Source organism: Mustela putorius, unplaced genomic scaffold, assembly GCF_011764305.1.
Source record: "Mustela putorius furo isolate JIRA1106 unplaced genomic scaffold, ASM1176430v1.1 tig00003845_pilon_pilon_pilon, whole genome shotgun sequence".
Taxonomy (NCBI): Eukaryota; Metazoa; Chordata; class Mammalia; order Carnivora; family Mustelidae; genus Mustela; species Mustela putorius.
This window is the reverse complement of record NW_025421998.1, coordinates 82,528,709-82,555,133: the sequence shown is the minus strand read 5'-3', so window position 1 is coordinate 82,555,133 and position 26,425 is coordinate 82,528,709. Positions and strand designations below refer to the sequence as shown.

The 26,425-nt window shown below is 38.1% G+C and overlaps 1 protein-coding gene across 4 annotated transcripts in view; it reads left to right on the top strand.

Annotated features, from left to right (window-relative positions):
* ZNF800 (zinc finger protein 800) overlaps nucleotides 1–25,362 on the top strand; it is a 48,719-nt gene extending 23,357 nt beyond the window's left edge. For 3 of the 4 annotated variants that reach the window (XM_045062951.1, XM_045062949.1, XM_045062950.1), the window contains one exon: nucleotides 21,878–25,362. In XM_045062951.1, the coding sequence (XP_044918886.1) occupies nucleotides 21,878–22,064 (187 nt within the window). In that variant the 3' untranslated portion in view covers nucleotides 22,065–25,362. The other variant, XM_045062952.1, reaches the window with a different exon arrangement.
* Nucleotides 25,363–26,425: the final 1,063 nt, after the last annotated feature.

Below are 26,425 nucleotides of genomic sequence, written 5' to 3'. Positions count from 1 at the left end.
ACAAATTATAACTGTTCTTTGATCAGTTAAGAGTTTTCCTACAGAATTCATCCCCTCCTGTTTGCCGAGATACCTTCCACATCTAAGTGCAGTGGAAGAGGAGAAACAATAAAAAGTATGGCTTGCCTTTCAACTTTCTAAGTTTGGATAGTACAAGTGAGAGCTGGAGGAGGTTTGGCTGACGCTTGGCAGGTGTTCATTAGAACAAACAGGTAGACCTCGAATGCATAATCATTGTTTTTTGTTGTTGTTTTGCTCATGTCTCTTCCCCACCCCACCCCCCTTCTTCCATACTTCAGGAAGAAAACCTTAAAGAATACATGTATTTTTGCAGAATATATATGTTACACATCGTTAATTTTTGGTTACTTATGTAGATATGAGCTAAGTTCTTGGTTGACAGATTGCTTGTATTATTGAAAAGTACCTTTTTTTATTTTTTAAGGAATAAGGAATATTGCTTTATGATCTATAGGCTGTCCTATTCAGTTTGCTTTAAAGGGCCTATGGATTCAGTAGCAGAGAATTATGTGGTTTTGCTATGGTTTTAGACTGTGGATATGAATGGAGGTTTCTCAGTAGGTGTTTTGGCAAGAAGATATGGAGATAGAGAGGCACGAGTGTATATCATTTCCTGTTGTGAAGTTGCAAAAGATCTTTTCAAATAGCATGACCACTGGGAAAAAAACGTTTATTAAACTTTAGATTTCGAGGAAATATTTCCTGGAAATACTCTAGATCCTTACTTAGGAGTTTTAGAAGCTACATTTTTTATGGAATCAGGTTACCAGGATTATGATTTAGCTGTGGATCTCTTGGTTGATCAGAAGCCGAGCTCTAAGATGTACAGTATGATGTTGGCTCTTCTGTTAGACAAAATCCCTCTGTACCCTGTGCTATTTTTTCTTTCTTTTCTGACTTTAAAGGCTAACAGAAACCTCAGGATTGGAAAGGAATAAGGATCAGCAATCTTAAGAATGGCTATTACTTGTTTGGTTTCTAAGGCAGTAGACATGATAGAATCCTGAATAAAACATGTTTCACTTAAACTCACCTGCAGTTATTTTGGCTTTTCTAACTTTGAAACTCATTCCTTTTCTTTCTTAGAATTTGTTTCTGTACCATTTTACTCTGAGTTCTCTTGAATTTCTGGCTTTCCTTTTTTCTCTTCTGGTTGATTAACAGAGATCCTTAGTACCAAGATAGCCAAAATGTTAATTTTAAGAAGGTAAAAGGGTAGAAAGTCCGCTTATTTCTTCCTGAATCTTCATCATTCTAAATTCTGTTGGTTGGGTTTATTATTTCTTTTTGAATTGCTGCTTCTGCGTGTATTCTCTACCACCACACCACAGGCAGAGGGGAACTTGATGATGACCATAGTTGTGTCTGGTTGGGAAAATGCCCGCAGTTGGAGGTTTTGCTGTTTGTGTCCATTCAGCAGAGTTAATTTGCTTGATTGTATGTTTTTGAAGTCAGGGACTGTGTCTTGGTAATTTTGTTTAGTTAGGTTAGCACATTTTCATGTATACCCAGGCACTTTAAATAAAAAGTTGATAATGATATTAAAGTAAGTGATAGTTTTTTCCATCTTAAAATTGTGCTTTCATTTACTGTGAGACCTTGGGTCTTCATTTCATAAACTTTTATTACCTCCATGTTGACTTTACTTATTTTAGAAAATGCTACTAGTACTAAAATGAGTATTTATAATAATAAACAGAACTGTTAGTAGTAGATAGTGATCATGAACATTCATGGAGTGCTTACTGTATGCCAAGTACTCTACTAATCCTTTCCATCCAGAATGCCCCTCATCTACCAAGAAGATCCACCAGTAAAATCCACCAGTAAGAACTGTTAGTTCATTATTTCCATTTTATGGAATAGGAAGTTGAAGCTTAGAGTTCAGTGATTTACTTAGGTTCACATAGCTAGTAAATTACAGAATTGAGACTTGACACTAGATCTGAGTACAAAGCATGTGCTCTTAATCTGTGCATGTTACATTTATTTGCACATTGTACCATTTGCAAAGCAAGTTTGCCACATTACCTTATTGGCAGTTCAGTGTAATGATCTGGAGCTAGATTAGTTGGTGAAATTTATGGATCCACATGTTATTTCGTGTGTGACTTTGTACAAGTTACTTAAAACATTCTCTGCCCTGGTTATCTCACCAATGAAATGGGGATAATAGTTCTGAGGATAAAATGAAAAGTACATGTAAAATATTTAGAATAGTGTTTGGCATGTTACAATAAATGTTAGATATGGTTACTGTATGTGATTTTCATGGCATTTAAAAATGTGTAATTTTTTAAATTACCACTCTTAAGTTTCGATCAAAAGGGTGCTTTAGAAGAGAGAACTTTATTGCTGCATGTCAGATTTTAACTGCTGCTTTGTATTTAATTGGGGCAATGAAGACACTTAACCGTATTACTATTTGCTGTCAATTTTCTGATCAGATATTACTAGTTTACCATTCTTACTCAGATTTTTCATTTGTCTTGAAAAAGATAGAGGGTGGTTGTAAGCACATTCATTTTAAGTTAGGCTTTATTTTTATGTTACTCCCCAGAATAACCCCTCTGTCTTAAAATTCTCATTAGTATCTGCCCTATCACAAATATTTTATTTTTGATCATGTGCAGAATATTAACATGGAACAAATTTTAACTGAATAACACAGCTGAAATATTTCTAGAAAACAAAGATATATGTGCAGTACTATTTGAAAGAAAGCTTCAATTATGGATTCTTCAGGAAAGCACAATTTGGGCCAGGTCAGGAATTTCGTTGGTAAATGTGTCATGAAGAGATAAGAAGAAATGGTACTTTTTCAAGAGAAAGTCTTGCCACTGGTAGTCATTAGTGACAGTACTTAAAATTTCAACTAAGGCCCAAGTACTGTTAGATTAACTGCTGAGAGGGTTTACCCACACACCTGCCTGTTCTCGATTTTGCTTTTTAACAATAAGATAATAAAAATTTTAGCATTTAGGGACTTGTATAATTAGCAACATCAGAGAACCTTTGTCCACAAGTTTGGATGAACCTTCTGATCAAGTGCTGGGGTTCCAACACCTGTGTTGTGTGGCTTTGTAGTGATTTTGATACTCAAATACTTGTGTCATGTGCCGGGAGCATATTCCTGTCACACAAACACTATAATGTTTAAGGAATAGAATGATATGCTTGAAAAAATAGCCAAACCAAACAAACAAACAAACAAACCCTAACCCTGAATGCTTGAGCAATAATAACTTGCACCCTATCTATGTGTCCTGCTTTATATAATCTATCTAGGTGTCCCTGCTTTATATGATCTCCTAACACTCAGTAGGAGAGTGTGTAATGATGTTCTATTGAGAGGAAAAGTTATTACACCAAAATGAACCACAAGTGCATGGAACTGTTATTACAACTCAGGTTTTGAATATTGGTTTTTAATCTCTTCTATCTGTGGGATTAGCTCTGAGAAATGGAACTGTGGCTTTTAGTCAGCTTTTCTTTCTAAGCTGTGCAAAAGTATTTTTTAAAGAAGCTGAGATTCGTGCATAGATTGGTGCTTTGGTAGATCTGAACCCCCAAATATCTGTTAGTTGTGACTGGTAGCTTTTATTTTGGAGAGAAAGGAAAAGCAAGGAATACTTTTCTAAGAAAAAAATAGTGAAGACTAGGAAAATACTGTGTGTGCAAATGTGACTGAATTATATGGAAAAAAATACACTTTTAGGGAAAGGATTTTTATGTAGTGTTCTTGAATTTTTGGCATATAAGTTGTTAGGGTTGTTTTGTACAAGCTTCTCTAGGAGAGTGGCTTTGTCATTTTCAAGCCTTTTGATCATTAAATATTTTTGGAATTTCTTGGAATTCAATGTGTTGGGCATTTATAGATGGTTGAGACTTTTCTGAGCTTCATTCTCCTCTGTTTGAATGGACAGGCTTCGAGGTGTTAAGATAGGCTAATGAGACTATCATAAAGATAGGCAAGAACACAGTTTATAAGTAATTTTCAGTATGTCCTCAAGCTAAACTTTTTTCAAAACATTTTCTTGTTTTCCCAATTCGTCCTTTCTTTGCTTGGCCATCTTGAGTAGTCAGGTATTGTTTTCTTGTAATCCAAGAGAACAAAATCAGTTATTTGCGACAAAATTCAGACACAAACAGATTATTGCCTGCACAAGAGGAGGAGATGGTTTTGTTTTCTGTAACGTCCCTGAATCTCTTCTTAATCTCTAAGTGCACAGTTGTAATGATAGGAATTATAAAATTTTAGGGTTGAAGATGCTTCTTTGAGGACCCCCCTTTTTTCCCTAAAACAGCTAACTAGAGTTAAGTAACAGTGTCTTCAAATCCCAGATGCTACAAGATGGAAATAAGACCCATAATGCTTGTATTACTACCCACCACCTAGTTTGCCTTGTCATCTAACTGCAGGTGTGTGAGTGCATGTGCACTCATTTATAAAAACATTGTACCACTTTTTTTGTTGTTGTTGTTTGCAAGCAAGAGTTTTACTTGGTCTGTAGCTAGTGATGGGAAGGTTATTAGATAGCTTTATGTGGGAAATAAGGGAGATTGTAGTGGCCAGACGTTACATACAAACTGGCTTCACCATCTAGCTTTCAACTAGGTTTTAATAGAAATTGGAAAAAAAAAAAATCAGTGCAACTCTAGTGACTGGGTGCGGTCCTCTTAGGAGCAGAAGTATTACTTCTCTACTGCTATTAGTCCTTTACACGATTCTGCTTTTACTTTTTATTTTTTAAACTAATTACCTCATTTTGTATCTTGTCAATGTGGTTGTAACTCCCTCATTACTTCTGCTGCCTGCCTTTTCTGTCTTTCAGCTGGCTTTCGCTTTGTATAGCTTGTGTTCAGACTCCTGTAAGAGAAGATCCGATTGGTTGTGTTAGGTACATTTCTTGTTGGGCAAATGTTTGATGCCAGGCCTCTATAGGTTGCTGGCTGTAAGTCGCTCTTCACAGATTGGGTGCTCTTGGGATATGCGCTCTCTGTGGCTCCTGTCATTGGTGATCTTGGTGGCATGTCAGTGACATAAAACATGTCCCTGGATTCAGTAAAAGGCATCTGGGTAGGAATCTTTTAGAGAAAGGATCTGGATAGTCCTAAAATGGTAATCATCTTTCCAGTACACATGATTTTCTTCTATTTTAATGGTGATACAATTAGGATAAAGGGTTAGTGCACTTAACCATGATGAGTCCTGCATAATATATAGAATTGAATCTATTATACACCTGAAACTAATAGAACACTGTATGTTAATTTTACTACAAGTAAGAAAAAAAAGTCGGCGTTTATAGGTATCAGATTCATGGTGTGAATCTGTTTTGCTCTGGGGGAAAAAAAATACCCACCCCAAACCCAGAAAGATGATAAAATTGAAGGTAGCCTGGGGGTTTACTCTTCTGTCATACAGCACCAGTCCTTTCCATACTGGGAAAATATGGGAAAGTTTTCTGGTCAGCATCTGCAGTTGATTTTCTGAACTGACTCGTGGTGTTTCCATCTTTGGCTTTGCAGATTCATAGCCTGAAGTTTTCACTCAGAAAGAACCATTATATCTCCTGTAACGGCATATTAGGCCATTCTGTCAATTGCGGCAGCTTACCAGACACCTCCAATTATGCTGTAGAGTTTGAGCTGGTGATTGAGTGAATCTTTTTTTTTTTTTTTTTAAGATTTTATTTATTTATTTGACAGAGACCACAAGTAGGCAGAGAAGCAGGCCAAGAGAGAGGGGGAAGCAGGCTCCCCGCTGAGCAGAGAGCCCGATGCAGGGCTCGATCCCAGGACCCTGGGATCATGACCTGAGCTGCAGGCAGAGACTTTAACCCACTGAGCCACCCAGGCACCCTGATTGACTGAATCTTTAATGCATTGCTTCTGCTTTTCTACTTGTATTTTCCCTATTTGGGTTTACTTTGCAATAGCCGCTTTATATCTATTCATTCATTCCTTCAGTGATACATACTGTTGAGTGTCCGTCATGTGCCTGACACTACTCCATTCATTTGGGGAAATGGAATCATACAGTGATTAAAGCATGGATTTTTAAGAAGCATGCAAACCTGAGTTCAAGTCTGGCTCCTTAACTTACTAGTTATTTATTCTTTCTAAGCTTTAATTTTCTGGTATGTAAAATGATTTATTAGAGACTACCTTATAAGTAGGTTTTTTGTGGGAATTTATACAAATTTAGTGATATATGCTTGGCTCAAGTAAGAGCTATTACTGTTGTAGTAATCACTAAAATTGTTATCAATTTGCTGCTGAAATACTTTCTCACACTTAGTTTCTGGTTATCTTGCTTTGCCGTTTGCAGTTCGTTGCCTTTTTGTTGGCATCAATCCAACCGTTTAATGAAAAGTCAGATGTAACATCTGTGATAAAGCCAAGATACACAGCAGTTTATTAAGTTAGAACGTATTTTTTATGGGTCTTTAATCTGCTGCCATTTCTGATAGTACCTTTTCCTGATTGTTGAAGAATTTGTTGAACTTTTCATATAATTTTGCTTTGTGGTTAATGTCTTACAGAAGCATGTATAGTTTCAGTAGCAAAACTCAAAGCAGCTTTCGGTTTTATTCTTTTGCTGTAAGCATTCGCTGTGAGTACATGAATATACTCTGAGTTTATAAGCAAGAATTATGTCTTCTTTCTGTATCACAGTGCCTCACGGTGTACCTGGCATAAAGCAGGTGCTAAGAGAACGTTGAAGGAAGGAAAGGGGGGAGGCAGGAACATGACATCAGTTATCTTCTGGTTTATCATTAGTCCACAATATAGCTTTCATTTTAAACTTCTCTTACCTTTACCTCCTCTTCAGATCTATATAGTTTCTCTACCTGTGAGTTCCTCTTTGTTTCTGTTACTGATGGCTTCTGTTTTCCCCCTTTGTGTGAGCCTCTTAGCTTCTGCCATTGCTGCTCAGTAATGGTGACAGATGAAAACTCATGAGAGTGCTGTATCGACTGTATGCACTGTAAGTAATCCATAATCAATTGCACAGCATATGGGTGTACATTTAGTGATTTTTCTAGATAATTCCTTTAAAGGTTCACTTTTGTTTAATTCATGCCTATTGAATTCTTTGAAGTGCAGCTCACATTTTCCCTCTGTCCTACTCCCCGATCCAAACCAAAAGCAGGCAACTAATTTTTGATTGCTCCTTCTGTCCTTTGTGGAATCTTTGGAATTGGAACTGATCAATTATTTCATTTATCTATTTCTCACATTGCCTACTTCAAAACTTTTGCACTATCCTTAAAGCCCCAAGTGTGTTTTTGCTTCCTTAGTAAGAACTACCTTAGCCTGTATCATGGCAAAAGATAGAGGACATTTCTTTATGTTCCCCTTCCGCATCAAAATTATTTTTTTGTCTTCTCTTCCTGCTTTGGTTCTTTGCGGAAAGAAGTGTTCTTTTCCACACCTAACACTTACACCCTCACCAATCTTTTTCCCCAAGACCTTCTTCTAGCAACCCTCCTCTCTTTCCTTCTCCCCATCTTCTTCCTTTCCACAGGCTTCTTCCCTTCAACTCACAAACATGCTCAAGTTCCCTTCATCCAGAAAGTAAAGTTTTCCTCCATACTATTCAGTCTGATTACTGCCATCTGTTCCTCCTCCTTTTCACTGTCAAGCTTCCATGTGCTTTCTTACTGCTCTGTGTTAACACTAATTTCACTGTAACTGGCCAGTTCCTTGTCTTCCTTTTCCTTTAGACTGTAAATCTCTTAGATCTGTGTCTTGATCACCACTGATTTCCTCAGGGCCTAGGATGTTTCCTGCTACATAAGTAGGCATTCAATAAATGCTTGTTGAATGAACGAACAATTTGGTGTCATGCTTCTACCCTTCATTTATGAACCATTGGCAATTTTTTTCCACCCCTACATTTCTGTTAAAAGTTTACTTGAAGGTGGGCGCCTGGTTGGCTCAGTGGGCTAAAGCCTCTGCCTTCGGCTCATGTCGTGATCTCAGGGTCCTGGGATGGAGCCCACATCGGGCTCTCTGATCAGTGAGGAGCCTGCTTCCTCCTCTTTCTCTGCATGCCTCTCTGCCTACTTGTGATCTCTCTCTGTCAAATAAATAAAATCTTTTAAAAAAAAAGTTTACTTGAAGGGCATCGATGGCAACATAAATGCTGAGTCTAATGACTTCTTGCTTTTCATCATGCTTGACCTCTTCATGGCCAGTAATGCTTACAAATTTACTTTTCCCAGATTTTTTGGTCACTTGCAACTGGGTCACCTTGGGCTAATCTCAGCATGGTATTGCATCCAAAAGAACCAGACAGGCCCAAGATTCTTTGGAAAATAATGAATCTGTTTACTATTTTATAGAAATTTTCTAAGGAGATAAAAAGGTACAATAGCATAAAGCCTAGTGAACTTCAAACAAGTTATTTTACCCATCTCTCTTCCCAAATTCTCATACAACCTGGCAGCTTCCTCCAGTGTCTTCCGTAACATTTCCACCAAAACCTTCCATAAAGTTTCTACCAAAAAAACCCTTTTCCACTTTTCCCATCTTATTTTCTTCCAAGAATAACTTTTTTTCCGGTTTAAGTCACCTTAGCCTCTCAGCTTCTTCCAGTTCTTTTCTATATCCATTATCCTGCTTAGCATTCCAAAAGTTTAGAATGTTCTCTTGATATAATCTGGTTTGCCCTTACCCACTTTCTTTGCATGATTTTACTTAATCTTGAAGCTTTAGATCAGACACTATTTCCTTTAGTATTTCCTGACTTCTTGGTTTGGCTAGGTTTCCCCCTTGTATGTTTCTGTAGTGCCCCATGAATAACTAAATTGAAATGATCTATTTGTGGCTTTACTTTAGGCTATAAGCATCTTAAGGGTAGGGCTTCTATCTTTCCTTATGACCCTGGCATCCGTCATAGGACCTAGAACATGGTGGATGTTGATAAATATTTATTGTACTGACGCTCCTGTGAACTCTCATCCTTTTTCTCTTGCCACTGGCCTTTGCTACTAGGCCTTTAAATAGGAATTGAAGTTTCCTTAGTCTTTTTTTCTTTTTTTTTTACACTGCCTCAGTGATTCCTTCACTTCCGTTGCATCAGTTATCACTTCCGTGAAGATGACCCCAGACCTGTTTTCTAGCCTGGCTATTCTGATTATAATCCCATTTGTTTTCAAAGTTGCAAGTCCGACATCTCTCTATGGATGTTTCTCCAGCACCTTAAATGCAACAAAAACTCAGTAAACTAAACTTATTATCTTTACTTTGAACTTGTACCTTCTTTATGTCTTCCCTGGTCTCAGTTATTTATACTCATACCCACCCAGTTGCCTAGACTAATTAAGAATCCTAGGAAATGCCTTGACTTTTTTTTTTTCCTTCTCATATTCTTCACCTAGTCAGTGATCAGTGCCTGTCCATCCTGCCTTTGAATGTTTTTTTTACATTTGGCTCTTTCTTGCCTTCTCCATATTTAGTAGTTTAATTGGGACTCTTATCTTGTACCTACACTATTGCATTAGTCTTGTAACTGACCTCTTCTCTAATCTGTCTTCCAAGCTGTTGTCAGAACTATCTTCCTAAAACACAGATCTGCTGTTACTGTCTGTCACTTGACTGACTTGTTCTCAGGTCTTGGCTTAATTGTCACTTCTGAGTAAAGACAACCTAAAGTATGTCTTCCTTGTAGTTCTGTTTCATATTCCTTTCCTTCTTGTCATCTAATACAGTTTGTAATTATGTTTATGTTTGTGCATTGATTTGTTTAATGTCTATCTTCCTGCTGGAGAGATTTATGTAAGAGACTAGGAGAATTATGTAGACCCTGTGCCTAGCACAGTGCTTGGGACATAGTAATGCTTTGAAAATATGTGTTGAATGAGTAGTTGGATGGTAGCTTATCAGTATAGGCAAATAGGAGATAGCAAAAGCAGAAAAGTTACAGGTCCTAGACTCTCTGTACGTTCACACGACCTTGGTCTGTAGTTCTGGCTTTTCTGTAATAGTAATGGGCTTCTCCCTTCTGTCTTTTGCATTTATTTCCATGAGGATAGGAGTCAACAATTACATTACCCCATACTCACACTAATGCTGATGTGACTGCTGTTGGTTTGGGTGCTACTGGATGGTGGCCGCTAGATTTCTTTTTTTACCTATTATTGATGATAGGTGGTGCCCCAGACATACAGGCAAACTGGTTATTTGCTAGGTCAAGTTAACCCAGATTCCTTTTTAGCTTCTTGAGTGATGCAAGCCTTAACACCACACATTAATTAAAGTGTTTATTACTTATAGGACTAGTTGTATTTGAAATGAGGTATTTATTTGCCTTTTAAAGATTGAAGATTTCAATTTAACAAACTTCTGTTGAATAGAAGCTAAAATAGTTTAAAAATATCTATGGATAGGGGCGTCTGGGTTGCTCAGTGGGTTAAAGCCTCTGTCTTTGGCTCAGGTCATGATCCCAGGGTCCTGGGATCGAGCCCTGCATTGCGCTCTCTGCTAGGCAGGGAGTCTGTTTCCCTTCCATTTTCTTGGCCTGTCTCTCTGCCTACTTGTGATCTCTCTCTCTGCCAAATAAATAAATAAAATCCTTTAAAAAATATCTAGGGATAGATCAGTAATAATAAGAAAATTAAATTTTTTTGCCTCGGTGAAACTTGCTCAGGTATCAAAAATCAAAGAATTTGATGCATATTCTTCAGATTTCACTGTTTTTAGGTTGACTAGCTTCATCTATTCAGTAGACATATCGAGCTCCTGCCTGTGTGAGATACTGAGTTAAGTGCTATGGTTACAGAGATAAGAGATAGTTCCTTCTCTCGCGTATCATAGAAGAAGAATGTATTACAAGGATACACACAAATGGAATATCAAAGCACACTGAAGGGTAGGGGAAAGCTTTTCATAATTCCTAAATTCATTCTTGAATTGAGTTTTGAAAGAATTGGGTAGAAAAAACTTCCAGGTGGGTACAGAAACACGAGACCACATGTAGATCGAGGGAAGGAATGTGAGATAAAGTGATGGCCAAATCAAGAGAGATCTTATGTACCAACTAAGTAGTTTGAATCATATTTTGAAGATTAGGGGTAGCTGTTGAAGAATTTGAAGCAGAGATATATGATAGCATTGAGGAGATTGAATTGAGGTGGAGAGTAAGATTTGTGGTGGGGAAATCAAATAGAAGCCAGTTTCAGAAATCTAAGTAGGAAGTGATAAGGGCCTACATTTAGGTAAGGCAATGTAATTGTGGAGACAGATATGGATACTAACTATAATTACTTTGAAAGTGGAATTTTCCAGCCTGTGGAGATGATAAGGAATTGAATATGATTGCTAGGTTTGGGAATTTTAGTTGAGCAGGTGGGTTAGACCATTCCTCAAGGTAGGGAATGCAAGAGGAGGAATACTTTTCTGGGGGGAAATGTTGAATTAAAGTTTAGATGTGTTGAGGTTGAGGTGCTATTGGAACATCTCATTGGAGATGCTTAGTAGGACTGGGAGATACAGACTAGAGGTCAAGAGAGAGCTTATCCAGGGGCTTGAGATTTATGAGTCATTAGTGTGTATGTTTTTTCAGCCTTAGGTTTTGAAGAGGTTACGAAGAAGAATAAATAGAGTCAGCATGTCATACTACTCACATTCTTCTGGTTTATAGTGTAATTTGGGCCGATGCCTTTCTATTTCGGTTTTGCTTTTGGGAAATGATGTTTGGCTAGCACTGATTGTCCATCTGCCCCACCCAGTACTACTTACTGCTGCCATGTGTACAGTCTGTAATGTAACATATATTTTATACTACCCTAAGAAGTGCTGGATAATTAAATTCTAATACTGTTAGGCAATGTGAACTAACTTGTGTTTTATTTAGAAGGCTTTACAAAAATTTTAAGACCTGTTTTAAAAGATTAACTTTAGAAAGGAAATACCTTATTTTAAAAAATAAAACCACTAGTGTTTTTAGACAGAATAAGATCTGTTTGTTGAGTCCTATACCTTGGACATGTCCAGGATTTGTTTGTGATTTATCCTGCCCGCCTGCCTGCCTTTTTTTTTTTTTTTAAAATAAATGGGGAGAGAGAAAAGGGTCACAGGGAGGGGCAGAAGGAGAGAGAGAATCTTGAGCAGGCTCCACGCCCTGCACAACCTAATGCGGGGCTCAGTCTTACAACCCTGATATTATAATCTAAGCCAAAATCAAGAGTCAGATGCTTAACTGACTGCCACCCAGGTGTCCCTAGTTCCTGTGCTTCTGATCAAGGCAGAAACTATTTCTGAAAACTAGGAGGAAGCCATCTCACCAAACTAATAGAGTCTGACATAATCCTTAGGATAGGCTTAATTTAGTATCCATACCCAGATTCTAAGGGGAAAAATGTGCTATTAAACACTGACCAGATGATTGAAGTATATTAATTTTACTTTGCTAAGCTGCACTTTCTGCATGGGTGAATATTTAAGATAACAGTTAAAAACTAGGTCCTGCATTGTTATATATGTTCCTGTGGCCCTCACTGGTTTCTCCCAATTTCTTTTCATTTTCTTTCTGAAGGGAGAACCTAACGATGAAACTTTAGACCTTGCCATTTAGATTGCCACTAGAGCTCTCCACAGGTGGAGATTTTTGTGCCCTCAGAACTGACATGAAGCAGCCTGTTTACCCTGCCCAGGAGAATGGATACTGAGGAGTACGGTATGCAAAATGAGTTTTAAGATGTCAGCCCTGCTTGGGATTGAAATAGTGACTTAATACTGAGAACATAGGTCTGTATACCATTAGAGCTATCCAGCTTTTGATTAACTTATAAAATCTCCCTTTAAAGGGAAGAATTCCTGGGAGACTATCTTTGTCATGTTTTAATAGAGTAAATTTTATGGATGAGTTATGACCCTTAAAAACTGAAGTCAGTAACAGAAATGCTGACAGACTTGAATGAGAAGAGGACACCTATATTATAGTCTTATAATCTGTAGTTAAATGAGAAAAGAAACCTTTAAAGTTTTCTGTTCTAATGCTTTGAAAACAATTTCTTTTTCTTGTTATTTGAACTTTAATAATAGACATTAGCATAAACCTAATATCCGTGTAAAAATAAGACAAGGCACATTGCTGTAGCATAGAATTATTTTAAATCATAAACTTTTAACTAATACTTATTTCAGATCTTCTCTTCTAAAAAAAATTTGTCTTTAAACATTGATTTTTTTTTCCTGGCAAACTTCTATATACCCATTCTCACCTCAGTAAATCACTAAGTGATTATTGAATAAAGGTAATTTGTGTATTTAGGCATGTGTAGGATTGTAACAGAAATGAAGAGTTGAACAGAATTTTAGAAAATATATTTTCTGCATTGAGGACTTCATTTGTTTAATAACCTTCTTTATATTTGTTGATATTCTTTAATGCCCTGTGCCAACGTTTTAGAAATTTTGTTTAGAAATTTCTTACAAGATTTATCATATTTCAATAACACAGATTTTTTTATCCAAGAGATAATGAGTACCTTGAATTTATAGTATGTATTATGCCAAAATTTAATAAGTAGTTAGATATTCTTTTACCTTTACTAGATCACTGAGTGATAGAGGGTGGTTTTTGTTTTGTTTTGACATTCTTTTTTATGTAGTAAAATCCACAGCACTCTATTACATCAACTAGACCGAGTTTACTGACTTAATCAATGGAAAAGTAAAACTGGCACCTCTTGATTTCCTGGTTTTGTGTATCTTGGGTGGAGCTGACTCCTGGGTGTGAAGGTTGTAATGGGAAATGATGCTAGGTACTTGCAAGAAAATACTGGAAGATGTTTGCCAAACATCCTGTATAAGTATGATTTTCTCATACCTCAGAGCCCTACCCTATTTAAAGTTACATCTAGATGCATATTGTTCTTGTACTGGAACTTGTTCAGTCACTTTTGGTGTAATACTAGCATGGCATCTCTCCCATGTAGTAGTCTGTGAAGGAAATTTGGCAACCCAGTATTTGAAATTAATTTCTAACAGGTTTTGCAAAGTTGCTATTTAAAATCAAACTATGACTAAAACTAAAGGCATCATTCTACCAACACTGACTTCCCTTGCTGACTGTTTTGTCCATGCTACCACCATAATTTTGCTTATCTTACAGATTTCAAAATCCTAGTTCTTTTATGACTGTGTTCTTGATAGCTCCAACCCATGGTGACCTCTTCCTTGATGAACTCACAATATTTACCTTACCACTAATTTTTCACACTCATCCTTTGTGTTGTTATTGCATTATTATTTAACTAGGGTTAACTAGACTCTCAATGCTTTGGGGCCTGACAGTCTTTCTCCTCAGCATCATGAATAAATGAATCATCGGGTGTATTCCTATTCTCTGTTCTCTAGATGTCAGTTTGGATTTCTTTCTTTTCAGGGTCCTCTTCCTGTCTTCCTTTGGCCTAAACCACCTATTGCTCTTGACTTGGCTACTCTGGTTCTGTTAGTATCTTGTGTTAGTGGAGATTATGAATGATTTTAGGAGATCCTGGGGCGAATTTTAGGGGACTGTGGGGTGATTTTTCCACCTTTTTTCCTATCTCAGGATCCATTTTTTAAACTCTGCCACAAAAACCATACTTTTTTACAGTTATTTTTAATAGGTATTCATTTATCAAAATATATTCTGGAATTCTGTATCTTGGAAGCAATAGTATAGATATATAAAAAAAGAGGACTAACCGGAAACAAAGGAGAGAAATACTGTTGAATTGCCAAACACGAATTTTATTTCCAGACTCATTTGCTTGTTGTGGTACTTCTCCACCACCCCCCCTTATAGCCTGATGGGAACAGAACACAAAGAAGTGTAAATAATTATAATATTGCATTATATAAGTAACTGCAAAGTAAGGTCTTAAACTATTTTTTTTTTTTAGCCACCTGGCATTTTGTATATACCATCTTTTGAGCCATGATTCTATTGAATTACAGATGGGGATTCTAGAGATTTAGTAGAACCTCATTTTAAACTGGAGAAAGTTGAGGTAAGTGATTGCACCAGGTCACACAGGTAGTAAATGAAGAAGTCAGGAATGGAGGCCAGCTATCTCTTAAAGATGATTTTAGAAGGTAATAAGACATACATGTAAAAAAATAAAACAGTACAATGAGGTGTTCTGTGAAAGGTAAGTTTTCTTCCTATCCCATCTTTCTCTTCCCTCATTTTCTACCCCAGAGTCAAATTACTAGTTTCTTGGGTTTTCAAGAGCTATTCTATGTGTAGATAAACATAGAAATGTATACATTCCCCTTGATGCAAATGGTAGCATGTTTGTATACACTCTTCTGTACCTTTCTTCTTCCCCACTTTTTTTTTCCACATGGCATATGTCTGAGTTTTGTGGAACCCAGATATGCTTATTCTTTGGTCCATGAACTTCCATTTTACTACATTATCATTTAAACAGCCAGTTTTTTATTCATGTGAATGGACAAAGTGTTAAATTATTTGTTGTCTCTAGTATATATTGCGTTCCTTATGTGACCATAATGTACTATGTCACATTGCTTTCAGAAAGAGATCATGGTCATTGGTTTATTTTATAATAAAGTTGAAGGTTAAAAAAAAAGTAAGTGAAATATATATAATAGTTATTGCTAGTAACCTAAAATATGTGATTAGAATATTTACTTTCCCATTTGAGAAAGAAATGACAGGCAGAGTTTTCAGGAAAATGATTTGCCTTTAGACTTGTATAAAATCTGTTTGGAATGTACAAAAATGTTTAATTTCTCAGTGCCAGGGAAAAGCAATGATGTTATAAATATCAAACCCAAATCTTTATTTTCTAAATTGTTAATACCTATTTTTTTAAGATTTTTATTTTTAAGTCATCTGTATATACAACATGGGGCTTGAACTCACAACCCTGAGATCAGAGTCACACACTCTACTGACTGATATAGCCAGGATCCCCTATTTTCTAAATTTTTAAATCTCCAACCTCATATGCAAATAACAGACACAATTTTTCATTTGTTTCTCAAACCAGATTGTAACTATGTGTTTTAATCTTCTTAATATGCCTCATGATCATCTGCATAAAAATGTATCCTTAATTTTGGTCATTTTATTTTGGCATATATATCTATATCTACATAGATATAGATATATTTCAATGCAATTATGGCTTTATTTTTCAGACATTAATGGGGCCTAAAGACACAGTTTTAGATCTTTTGGACCAAACTATATCACAAAAGGCAAATCCATTAAAAAAAAAAATCCTATGCCAAATGTCCATGATAGGATTTATGGAGGCTAAGTATTTATATTTGGATTTTAGTTTAGATGGACAGTAATCCTGCGTTCTCCCTAAGATGGCAACACTTCTCAATGCACTATTTACTGAGTAATTCTGTTTGAAAGTAGTATTAACTATAAGTCCATTACTGGTTGGAAAAAAGTTAATCATACTAAAAGTATATTTTTATAATACTTTCACAATAGTTAAAATTCAGTAGTAGAACAAATAAGATCATATCTTTGAGGCTTATAGCATTAGTGCTGCATGTGTTACATGTGTTGTCCTCAACCTTGAATACAGGGTTCTCCTGGTTCTTACTGCATTCTAACTTTGGAATTCTTGATGTAAGAGAACTAGTCTTGTCAAAAACTGTGAGAAGTCAGGTTAGAACCTGTATTTATAGGTCTCTCTCCTATGGAGATGTTCTCAGAAAACAAAAGCTGACAAACAGAGCACCCCAAACAAAAACAAACTCTTAAGTAACCATGTATTATGTGAGACACAGAAAATATTTTGGTATTTATTCTATGGTGTAAGTTTATATGTTCCAATTCTACCTCCACTTGAAATGTTTTTTGTTTTTGCTTAAATGACTAATTTAACAAGTGAAACAAACACTTTTTGGTGTCATTAAAAAAGACCAATCTTGAGCCTTCTCTGCTGTAAAAACTAAGCTGTAAATTCACAAGTTGGTACCCTGGAGCCTGGAGAAATGCTGTATTTTCTTCCTCCTTTTCCCATAATTTTCATTCCTAATTGGTTCTGGTGTGTGTGTGTGTGTGTGTGTGTGTGTGTGTGTGTCTGTGTGTGTGTGTCTGTGTGTGTTGATTGCATTTGGATGTGTATATGTGTGTTTGAAATCACATGGCACTTGGCATTGTAGTTTGCAAATGGGGAACAAGACAAGGAGGGCAGGCTAGCTTCCCTACCAGTCTTCACAGGTAACTTTGACGTGGCCATTACTTTCCAAGGCTGGCCTTAATTACGGGTTGATCTAGCAAGGTGACTGGGTGCTAGAGAACTGGGTCACTCTAACCAACCTCCTAGATATGGTGTGCAAATTCCACAATGCTAGTTTTAAAATTTTCAGTGAGGGCTATCAGGCATACTGGCTTCTCATTTTTAGGGCTCAGTGTATGTTCTCCAAATAGGCAAATCTACAGTCTACTAAATTATAATCAGAAGATTGCTTGATGAGCATTGAATCAGCTCTCAGTGACCAAAATTAGTAAGTTCTGGTAGTATAATGCATTCGTTTTTCCCAAGGAATATATTTGCCACTCACACCAGATGTTCTTCAATTCTCAGAGCATCCTTTTTACTAGACCAGGCTGCAGACAGATGGCCAGCTTTTGATTTCTTGATTTTTTTTCTTACATAGTTACTATAGATGATCTCCTTTAGCACATTTTTTCCCATTAGAGTTTAATAAAATGGCATATCTGTAAAATAGCTCAGTGCCTGGCATACAGTAATTAAATGATAACTAATATTGGTAAGTATAAATAGTGTTGAGTTCAGGTCACCTTGATGCTTGTATTGTCAAAGACAGTCTTTTGGGCCATTTCTTTAGATGAGTGATCTATTTCATCTTTTACATTTTGAGTTATTTTCATTCTTTATTCTCTAATTCTTTTAACTCCTTAATTTCATTTATCCTTAATATTGAATCCATGAGCTAATTAATGACAATCATTTTTGGCTCCAGATGATTTTGTTACCATTTTGTTTTTGAGACTTTGATTCTTTTCAAATTTCAGTTTTTTGCTCCAAAATACCTCATTCCCTCAAGTTTCCCATCTGCAATGTGAATCTGTTGAAAGAGATCATCTTCAAGTTACTGCTCAGCTCTAGAATAGATAGAATTTTAGATCTTTTTTGAACAGATGATGTCAGGTATAGCCCTTGCCATCTAATCACGCTTACTTTCATTTCAAGCTCTGCCTAAGTCTTTCTCATAGCATGTAAAGTTATTTTGAAAATAATAGCAGCATCGGGATTCTTAGAATTACAGGGAGGCAATAATTGAAAACCCCAGGAGGTATGATGGTGGTGAATGATCACCACCAGTCAACAATGAAATTGCAGGTATGACAAGTACACAGTTGGCAAAACTTTTTGTATGTAAAAGAATATAGAAAGGAAAAATAGTTGATTACTTCAGCAACAATGAGCATTGTCAGCCTTCTGCTCTTCATCCATCCAGGGATCAGTTATTCTTTTAAGAGTGGCAAAATAGATTTAGGGAAACAGTGGGGACATTGCCACAGCTCTTTCTGGTATTTGTAAAAATACGGATTATGGTGAACTTTTGCAGCTGGTGTTCTCAGAACCACTGTTGTGGGAGTTCAGAAAATGGAGAGATCATTTCAGACAGATATTCAGGGAAAGCTTGTCAGGATTGGCTTTGGTCTGAGTCTTGAGGGATGGGCAGTGCTAGCATAGATGAAAGGAGGGAGGGAGAAAACATTTTTTGATGGGTGAAATACCAAGAATAAAAGCATAGAGGTGAGAAATAGCAGTGTATGTTAGGGGAGTGGAGAGCTAAGTAGTTTGGTGAAAAATTTCTTAAAATAGGGTCCATGAAAGAGAATTGAGGCAGTGCTTCCTGTCAAATACCACTTACTTCAGAATTAGAAAAACGTGGTCGTTCAGCTTGGAACTGGATGAAACTATTGATGCCTCTGAGTGCATCAAGCTTCATGTTTTCATGTGCTTCCTGATGTCATCAAAGAATTCCATTTTAAAACACTTTTTGGAAATTGAAAAGGTTGTCAACATTTTCAAAACAATTCTCTCTGTATCTCTCTAATATTCAAGTGGAAGAAAAAAAAGTGATATCACTTTGAGGGCGGATGTGCACCTGTCATGTCAGATACACTTAATGCCTTTCTGCTTTGATGAGGGAAGGATAGCCATACGTTACTGTGTCTCGCTACTCTCCATCCATATCAGCTGCTTTCACCGCCTTTCCAAGAGGTATTACTAAGAAAGAGGAACAGAATATGTTGTTTTTCTCTACTAGAAAGTCTGCTTTCTGCTGCCTTTCAAGAGGCCTTAATTGAATATGAAAACAGAGGAAATAGTGTCACTTGACTCTAGCTTGAAAGTCTTGGAGGAGTTTAGTGTCCCAGTACAGAGGCTACCTCAATCTGACAAAGCATTCTGTGGAATTCTGCTTTGGTTCTGCATAGCATAGCTTTGTGAGTCAAAGATTTCATTACTTGTTATCATGGAGAAAAAGTTGCAGCTGATCATTGAAGAAGATGTATGTATGTGTTGCTATGTCAAAGGCCGTATTGTAATTTCCTCTCAACAAGCCAAAACTCACTCAGATTTACTACTGAGCAGTTAGAATTTTTTCAAGTAATTTTCTTCAGGAAGCCACCATTTTTCTTTTATGAAAAGTAACAATGTGAGGGAGGCATAGTCATTTATAAATATTGGTTTTTGTATATTGCTTATGTTCAGGAAATCAGTTTCCAGTGCAATGAAATAAAGTATAGGGTGTATGCATTTGGGTGCATGTTTCTGGAAAAGAAGTCTGTATCTTTAGTCGGAATCTCAGACTGGTCTTTGACTCCCCTGAAAGGTTAAGAACTAATAATTTAGCTAGTGTGGAGACAATAGGATGCTATGGATGAGCAAAGGAATGACAGGAAATTAGAAAGCTCATGTAAAGAATGTGAGAAAGAAAGCTTCAGCAGGACTGAGGGGTGATTTAGGGATTCAGATTAGCTCCAGGCTCTGAGTTATTCTAATAATCCGAAGGTAATTTTCTAGATAGAGCTTCTTAAAGGTAGGAACAACCCCCTGTTACCTTCTCCGGTCTTAGTGTGTAAGCACAGTGCCTGAGAAAATAGATTCTCAAAAATGTCAAATTGAATCACTCTACAGTTAATGAAAGTTGGACTACAACACCCAAAATAAATGTTCTTCTGTTTATCTGTATTTAATCCTGTTTATAACTCACTTGGTGGAAAATAAGGTTTTTGAAGAGAGAATGCTTTATAAAAAGTTCAAGCAACCTTTTTGTTCAGGAGTGGTTAGTTAACAGAAACATTTGGCCTCTTTGGATTTGTTCTGTGTAAGTTTTATTTCTGATAAACATTTACTAGAAGTGTGCCTCTAGACATGATAATTTTTGTCCAGTCCCTTCAGAAAGAAGGAAACTTGTAGAAAGGTGTGGATGATTAGGTCATCATATATTTAAGCAATATTCTAATGAACATCTAAATTTGGATTTTTTTCATCATTAAGTAAAATCAACCTGACAACTCTGAGGTCATTTGGCTTAAAATATCTTTGGAACTTATAATGTATTTTCTATCAATTTAACAACAATGCCCTGGAATCCTACCCCTGCATTATATCAGTATAATTTTCTGTGATCTTTAAGCATTTTCCTGAGACAAGGTTTGGCAAAACAGACTTCCAAAGTATTAATAACTGCTAAAAATTTAAATGTGTTCTCTTGGAAGACAAAGATGTTTAGACTCCAGTTCATTGTAACATTTTAGTTTTGCTCCCCCTAAGTTCTTTTAAGTTAAAGAGAAAATTGTTGAATACATTGTTAAAACACTGGTATTATAAAAAACATTTGTTCCAAAAATATAATTTTTTTTTCCTGTGGCAATTATAAATCAAATTAGGTTTGTTAAAAGCCCAGAAATCCTCCCCCCAACTTTTGTCTGAAGCAGAAATGATTACTAGAGTAAAATAAGGTCTGATGCCCACCAGTTTGCTAAATAAGATGATTATTTTCATAAATTTGAATTGGGAGAAAGTTAGAATGGGTACATAAGAATCGAGTAAAATTTTATTGAATTAACGTATTTTATTATAAAAATAAAATGTGCTTATTGTATACAATTTGGGAAATATCTCAAGATTACCTGAGGCCTCATCACCTGGAGATGACCATGTCATATTTTGGAGTGTTTTACACATCTATGGTGGTGTGTGTGTGTACGTACACACATACGTATACACCTCTACACAGTACAAATGGGGATGAAAACGGATGTTTTACATTCCATCTAGTATACATACTTTCTCATATGATTAGGTATTATTTCCCAGCATTATTTTAATAGGCTAATATCCATTATAAGAAAAAGACCGTAATCAAACCGACATCTTACTGTTGGATATATGACATGTCCAGTTTTTCTTGAATTTTTAAAAATTTTCGTTGCTTTTTGTTTTTGCTGTTTTCTTCTGTTATAGATACTGCACTGAACACCCTGTATGGAAATTTTGTATTATTCATAATTATTCCTTACGGGAAAATTCTAAAACTAGAGGTGCGGGTCAAAGTATAAAAAAAAGAAGGGCTCTGATACATTTCCTTACATTGCTAAAACCTGGATGAGCCTTCCGCTGGGTGCAGGCTTCCCCTGATGCACACAGGTTTCTCTCCTGTGGCGGTGGGACAACCTGTTGGGCGGAAGCGGCGCCGCGCGGAGTCTGGGTTCGCGGCTCCGGGAGTAGCTGGGAGGAGCCGGCGCGTGAGTCCCGTTTCTAACCGGCGTGTCTTTGTCTTTCTCCATGGGGACCGCTGCTGCCCGTGCGGGCCGAAGCCTCGGGAAGCCGTCGCCCCGCAGCGCCGCCGCCCTGCGCCCGGCCGCCCCGGGGAGCCGCTGCCCGCCGGCGGGCGCCGTCACCACGCGCCAGGCCGCCGCCAGCTGCCGCGCCAAGCTCCGCGGCGGCGCCGCCCGGGAGCGCCAGCACGCCGCCCGCGGCCTCGGGAAGCCCGCGCCGCCCTGAGCGCCGCCGCGAGCGCCGCCGCCCGGCCACCGGCGGGACTACGCCAGCGCTGCGCACAGCCCGAGTACCTCAGGCGCCCGGCCGCGGCCCGCCTTCCTCCCCGCCCGCCCTCCAGCGCCTCCGGGTCCGGGAAGTCCCCTCCGACAGCCTCGCGAACTCCCCGGGGGCTCCGCTGTCCGCTCGCCTCCCTACCGGCCCCCACCCCGCGCTGTCATCGAGCCTCGTTCACCGCAGGACGCTGGCCCGCGCAGCCCCTCGGGAGGACCGCGTGCCTTAGGGCCGGCGGGTCGGGAGGATGGCCTCCTGCCTAGCCGATGCTGCTCTCGGAGCCTGACTTCCTCGTCCTGCCTGCCAACACCCCGGCTTTGTTGAGACTCTTACCCCTGGGCGGTAGCATCCTCTTTCCCTCCTGGTAATTTATCAACTTCCTGGGCAGTTTCTTTCCCAAGTTCTTCGAACACTAGCTACCGCCTTAGTCGTCTTCACCTCAAATCCTCCTCCTCAGCAAGCCGGTTACCTCCCCAACCGCCCCCCTCCCCGTCTGCCAGACGATTGTTTTAATTAGTGTACAAATCCCCAGTGACTCCGGGGTCATCGACACGATCTGGAGTGTGTAATGCATAACTGTGCTTGAACTTGAGCGCCCACATCCAGTCCCCTCCTTGTAACTTCATCTCCAGTGACCATATTCTTTCCTTGGGATCGGTCCTTGCCCTCGTAGTTCTAGACCCGCCGCCCCAGGGGATCCGCTCAGTTTTGCACTGACGCCATGCTTCTCCTGGGGTGCTCCCAGCCCCTCACTGAGGGCAGTGTGGGTGTCAGTGATGGCCTGTTCGCGGGACATGCCGGGCTCCTCTAACGAGCAACTGTCCTGGGGACTCCTCCGCAGCCTGGCTGACATTCTCTGCGAACTGTGCTGCATGCAGTCTGAGGCTCTTCTCGCTCCAGCGCCCTGCCCTTGCACAGGGTCACACTTGCGTTGTGGCGTGAAGACCTCCCCTCCCTGCCCCTGTTTTCTTACCTTTTTCCTTCACGGATGTTCCTTCAGTAAAACTTGCAAGTCGAACCCTGCCTTGGTGTCTGCTTCTCGATGGACCCGAGCTAACACCTTGGCAGACATTCCACTCCAGTCACCGTCTTCCTATCCTTCTGGGTCCCTTGTTGACTGACTTCTAGTTCACTGACCTCGTTTTCCCCACTGTCAGCCCCTGTTTTAGATTCACTTCCTTCCTTGTCTAGCCTAGATGCCACAGTCCCTCATTCTAATCATCCTCCATGAAACACAGTGCTCTCAGCAGTCTTGAACCTCAGTTTCTTCCACTTGTCTGGTAAAATCCCAACTCTGGATCAACTTTAGCATTTGCCTTCCATGGGCTTGATTGGGACAACTGAACATTTTGATCAAGAAAATCACACAGTACAGTCAATTAGTTTCACTTCCAACTTATTATTTCCAACCTCAAATTGGTGCTATTGTTCCTAGGGAGTCTCAGTTTCCCACTAAAAACTGATAAATCTTTTCATCTCTCCTCATATTTTTCTGATCCCCTCCTGGCTGTTTACTTTAAATTTCCCTTGGAAAATAGAATATATTACATAAAAACTCCTTCAACTTCCCACTGTCAGAGCCCCGTGCCCCACCCCCAACCCAGCTACCTTGGTAAGCATGTCCTTCCTTTGGGTGACTAGGAGGAAGTTTCACGAAGGCTAGCTCCTCCTCTTGTGCTCTGGACACCGTCTCCTGTCGCCTTCCTGAGGGCATTTCTCCTTAGATTTCCCCTTTTCTCTCTTCTGCATCATCAAGCTCTGTCTTGAATGGACCATTCTCATCAGCCTGCAAACATGTTCCAGTGCCCCCCACCCCCGCATCTGTTAGCCATTTCTCAGCTCTCCTTTGTAACTAACTAAACTTCTCTAGGGAGTTATATATTGTCTTTATTTTCTAATCTTCCATTTACTTTTCAGTCCATAATGTGGCTCCCCAGACCACCACCAGCAGGGAAAGTGTCCTTGTTAAGGTCACCAGTCACTTTCATATTACCCTGTCCAAGAGGACACTTTTCTGTCTTCACCTTGACCACTGTCTGCTTCTTTAAATGTTCTCTCCTATCCAAGACACTGTTCTCTCCTGGTGTTTCTCCTCCTTCACTGATCATTGTTACACTCCTTCTGCCTACCTTTGTGAAGTTGAGGTTTCTCACGTCCACTCAGGTCCCCCCCCTCACCTTTTTTCTGTGTTCTTCCCCATAAATAAATCAATTTCCATGGATTTAAGTACCATCTGTATGCTACAGGGCTTCATTTTTCCCCCCTACCTTTACCTTTAAGTTCTGGATTCACATATCTAATTGTTTGCTTAATATCTTCATTAGGAGGAGTTGGATCTTTCAGACTTAACATGTCCCAAATCTAATTTCTCATTCTTATCCCAAACCTGTTTCCCCCCTTCTCTATTAGAGTAAACAGCACCCCCATCCTACCACTTGTTCAAGCTAGAAACCTAAGAGTCATCCTTGATTCTTTTGATGACCTCCTTTTTTTACATCAAACAGACCTGCATAATATGTTAGTTTTATCTCCAAAATATACCTTTAATCTGCTTCATTCCATTGTGAGTGCTATCACTTAATCCTGATGAATGCTTTTTCTCACTTGATTACTGTGATAGCAAGCCCTACCTACTGTCTCTGCTTCTACTCTTGACCCCACTTCAGTACATTCTTGATACAGTGGCAACAATGACTATTAATGGAATTGGATAAATTGTTCCTCGTAAGATAAACATCTAACCCCCCTACATGGCTTACACAGTCCTGTAAGCACTCTCCATCCCCATCCCTGCTCACCTCTTTATTGCTCACTATGATGCAGCCACACTGGTTCCTCCAACATGCCGAGATCTTTTCTGTACCTCAGGGGCTTAGTAAATGTTATTTCTGCTTAAACTGCTCTTCTTGGCTGTCCTTTCTATAATGCTTCAATAGATCTTGAGAAAGGCCTGCCCAGAGCATTGACTGAGGAGAAGTAGTCCTCACCACTCTTCTCCCATTTGCTATCTCAGTTCTTTGTTTTCTTCATTACTCAATCCTTTATCTCAATTTGTAACTTTATTTATTTGTTTATTTACTTTTCATGTGTGTGTCTGTTTCTCATACTGGAATGAATGAGGGAAGAGACTGTGTCTGGATGTCTAGATTCTTTAACATTGTATTTCTAGCCCCTAGCACAATACTTGTCACATATTAGATGCACAATAAATACCTGTTGAAGGAATGAATAAACACATTTGCTAATTTTCTGTTGGGAGTTCACTTTTTATTGCTTTTTAAGAGCTCTTTGTATATTAAAACCATCAACCATTTGTTCTGTATGCTGCAGACATTTTGCCCCTTGTCATATGTACAAATTTAATTCATGATGTATTTGATAGGTAGAAATACTACATTTTCCATTTAGATAAATCTCTTTAGTGATTTCTGTTTTTGGTGATATGTTTTAAAAAAGTCTTTTCCATCTCAATATTATATAAATATTTGTGTTTTCTTTCTTTTGATTTTTTTAAGATTTAAATCTTTACTCCAAATGGAATTTATTTTTGATATAGATGTGATTAAGGCTCTAAATATTTATTTAGTTTTTGCATCATCATTTATTGAAAACTCCCTCTTCCACTGTTTTAAACCATTTTTACCAAATATTAAATTTTTACATATACTTGGAGTGCTTTCTGGATTTATTATTTTTTGATTGGTTGGCATCCTTCTCTATTCCTGAACCATGTTGAACCTTTACTGTCATTTTATAATTTGCCTTATTATGTGATTAGCTTTTTAATGGGGCAAACGTTACTCTGGAGCAAACATTATTCTTCTTTTTCAAAATATTTTCAGCTATATTTGTGCATTTATTCTTTCAGATAAACTTTAGTTATATTTCAGTCAAATTCCAAAAGAAATTCTATTGGCATTTTGTTTAGAATTGCTTCAATGTTACAAGTTAATTGAAGGAGAGTTGCCATCTTTGTAATACTAATTTTCCCATTTAGGAACTTGTCACATGTCAAGGTTGTTGAAGGCTTTCTGTATATTCCTTAGTAATTTTGTGGGTCCTGCATATTTCTTGTTAATTATATTATTAGATATTGACATATCTTTGTTGAGATCATTTTCTCATGATGTTTTATAATTGGTTGCTCCTTATAGGCTCAAGCTATTGATTTTTGGTAACTTTTCTGAACTCCTCCATTAATCCTTCTAGTTGATTCTCTTCTAAGTAGGCAATCATTTGAAGTATAACTAATGGTAGTTTTCTCTCTTCCTTTATAATATTTATACCTCATATATTAAATAAGTGATGGTATT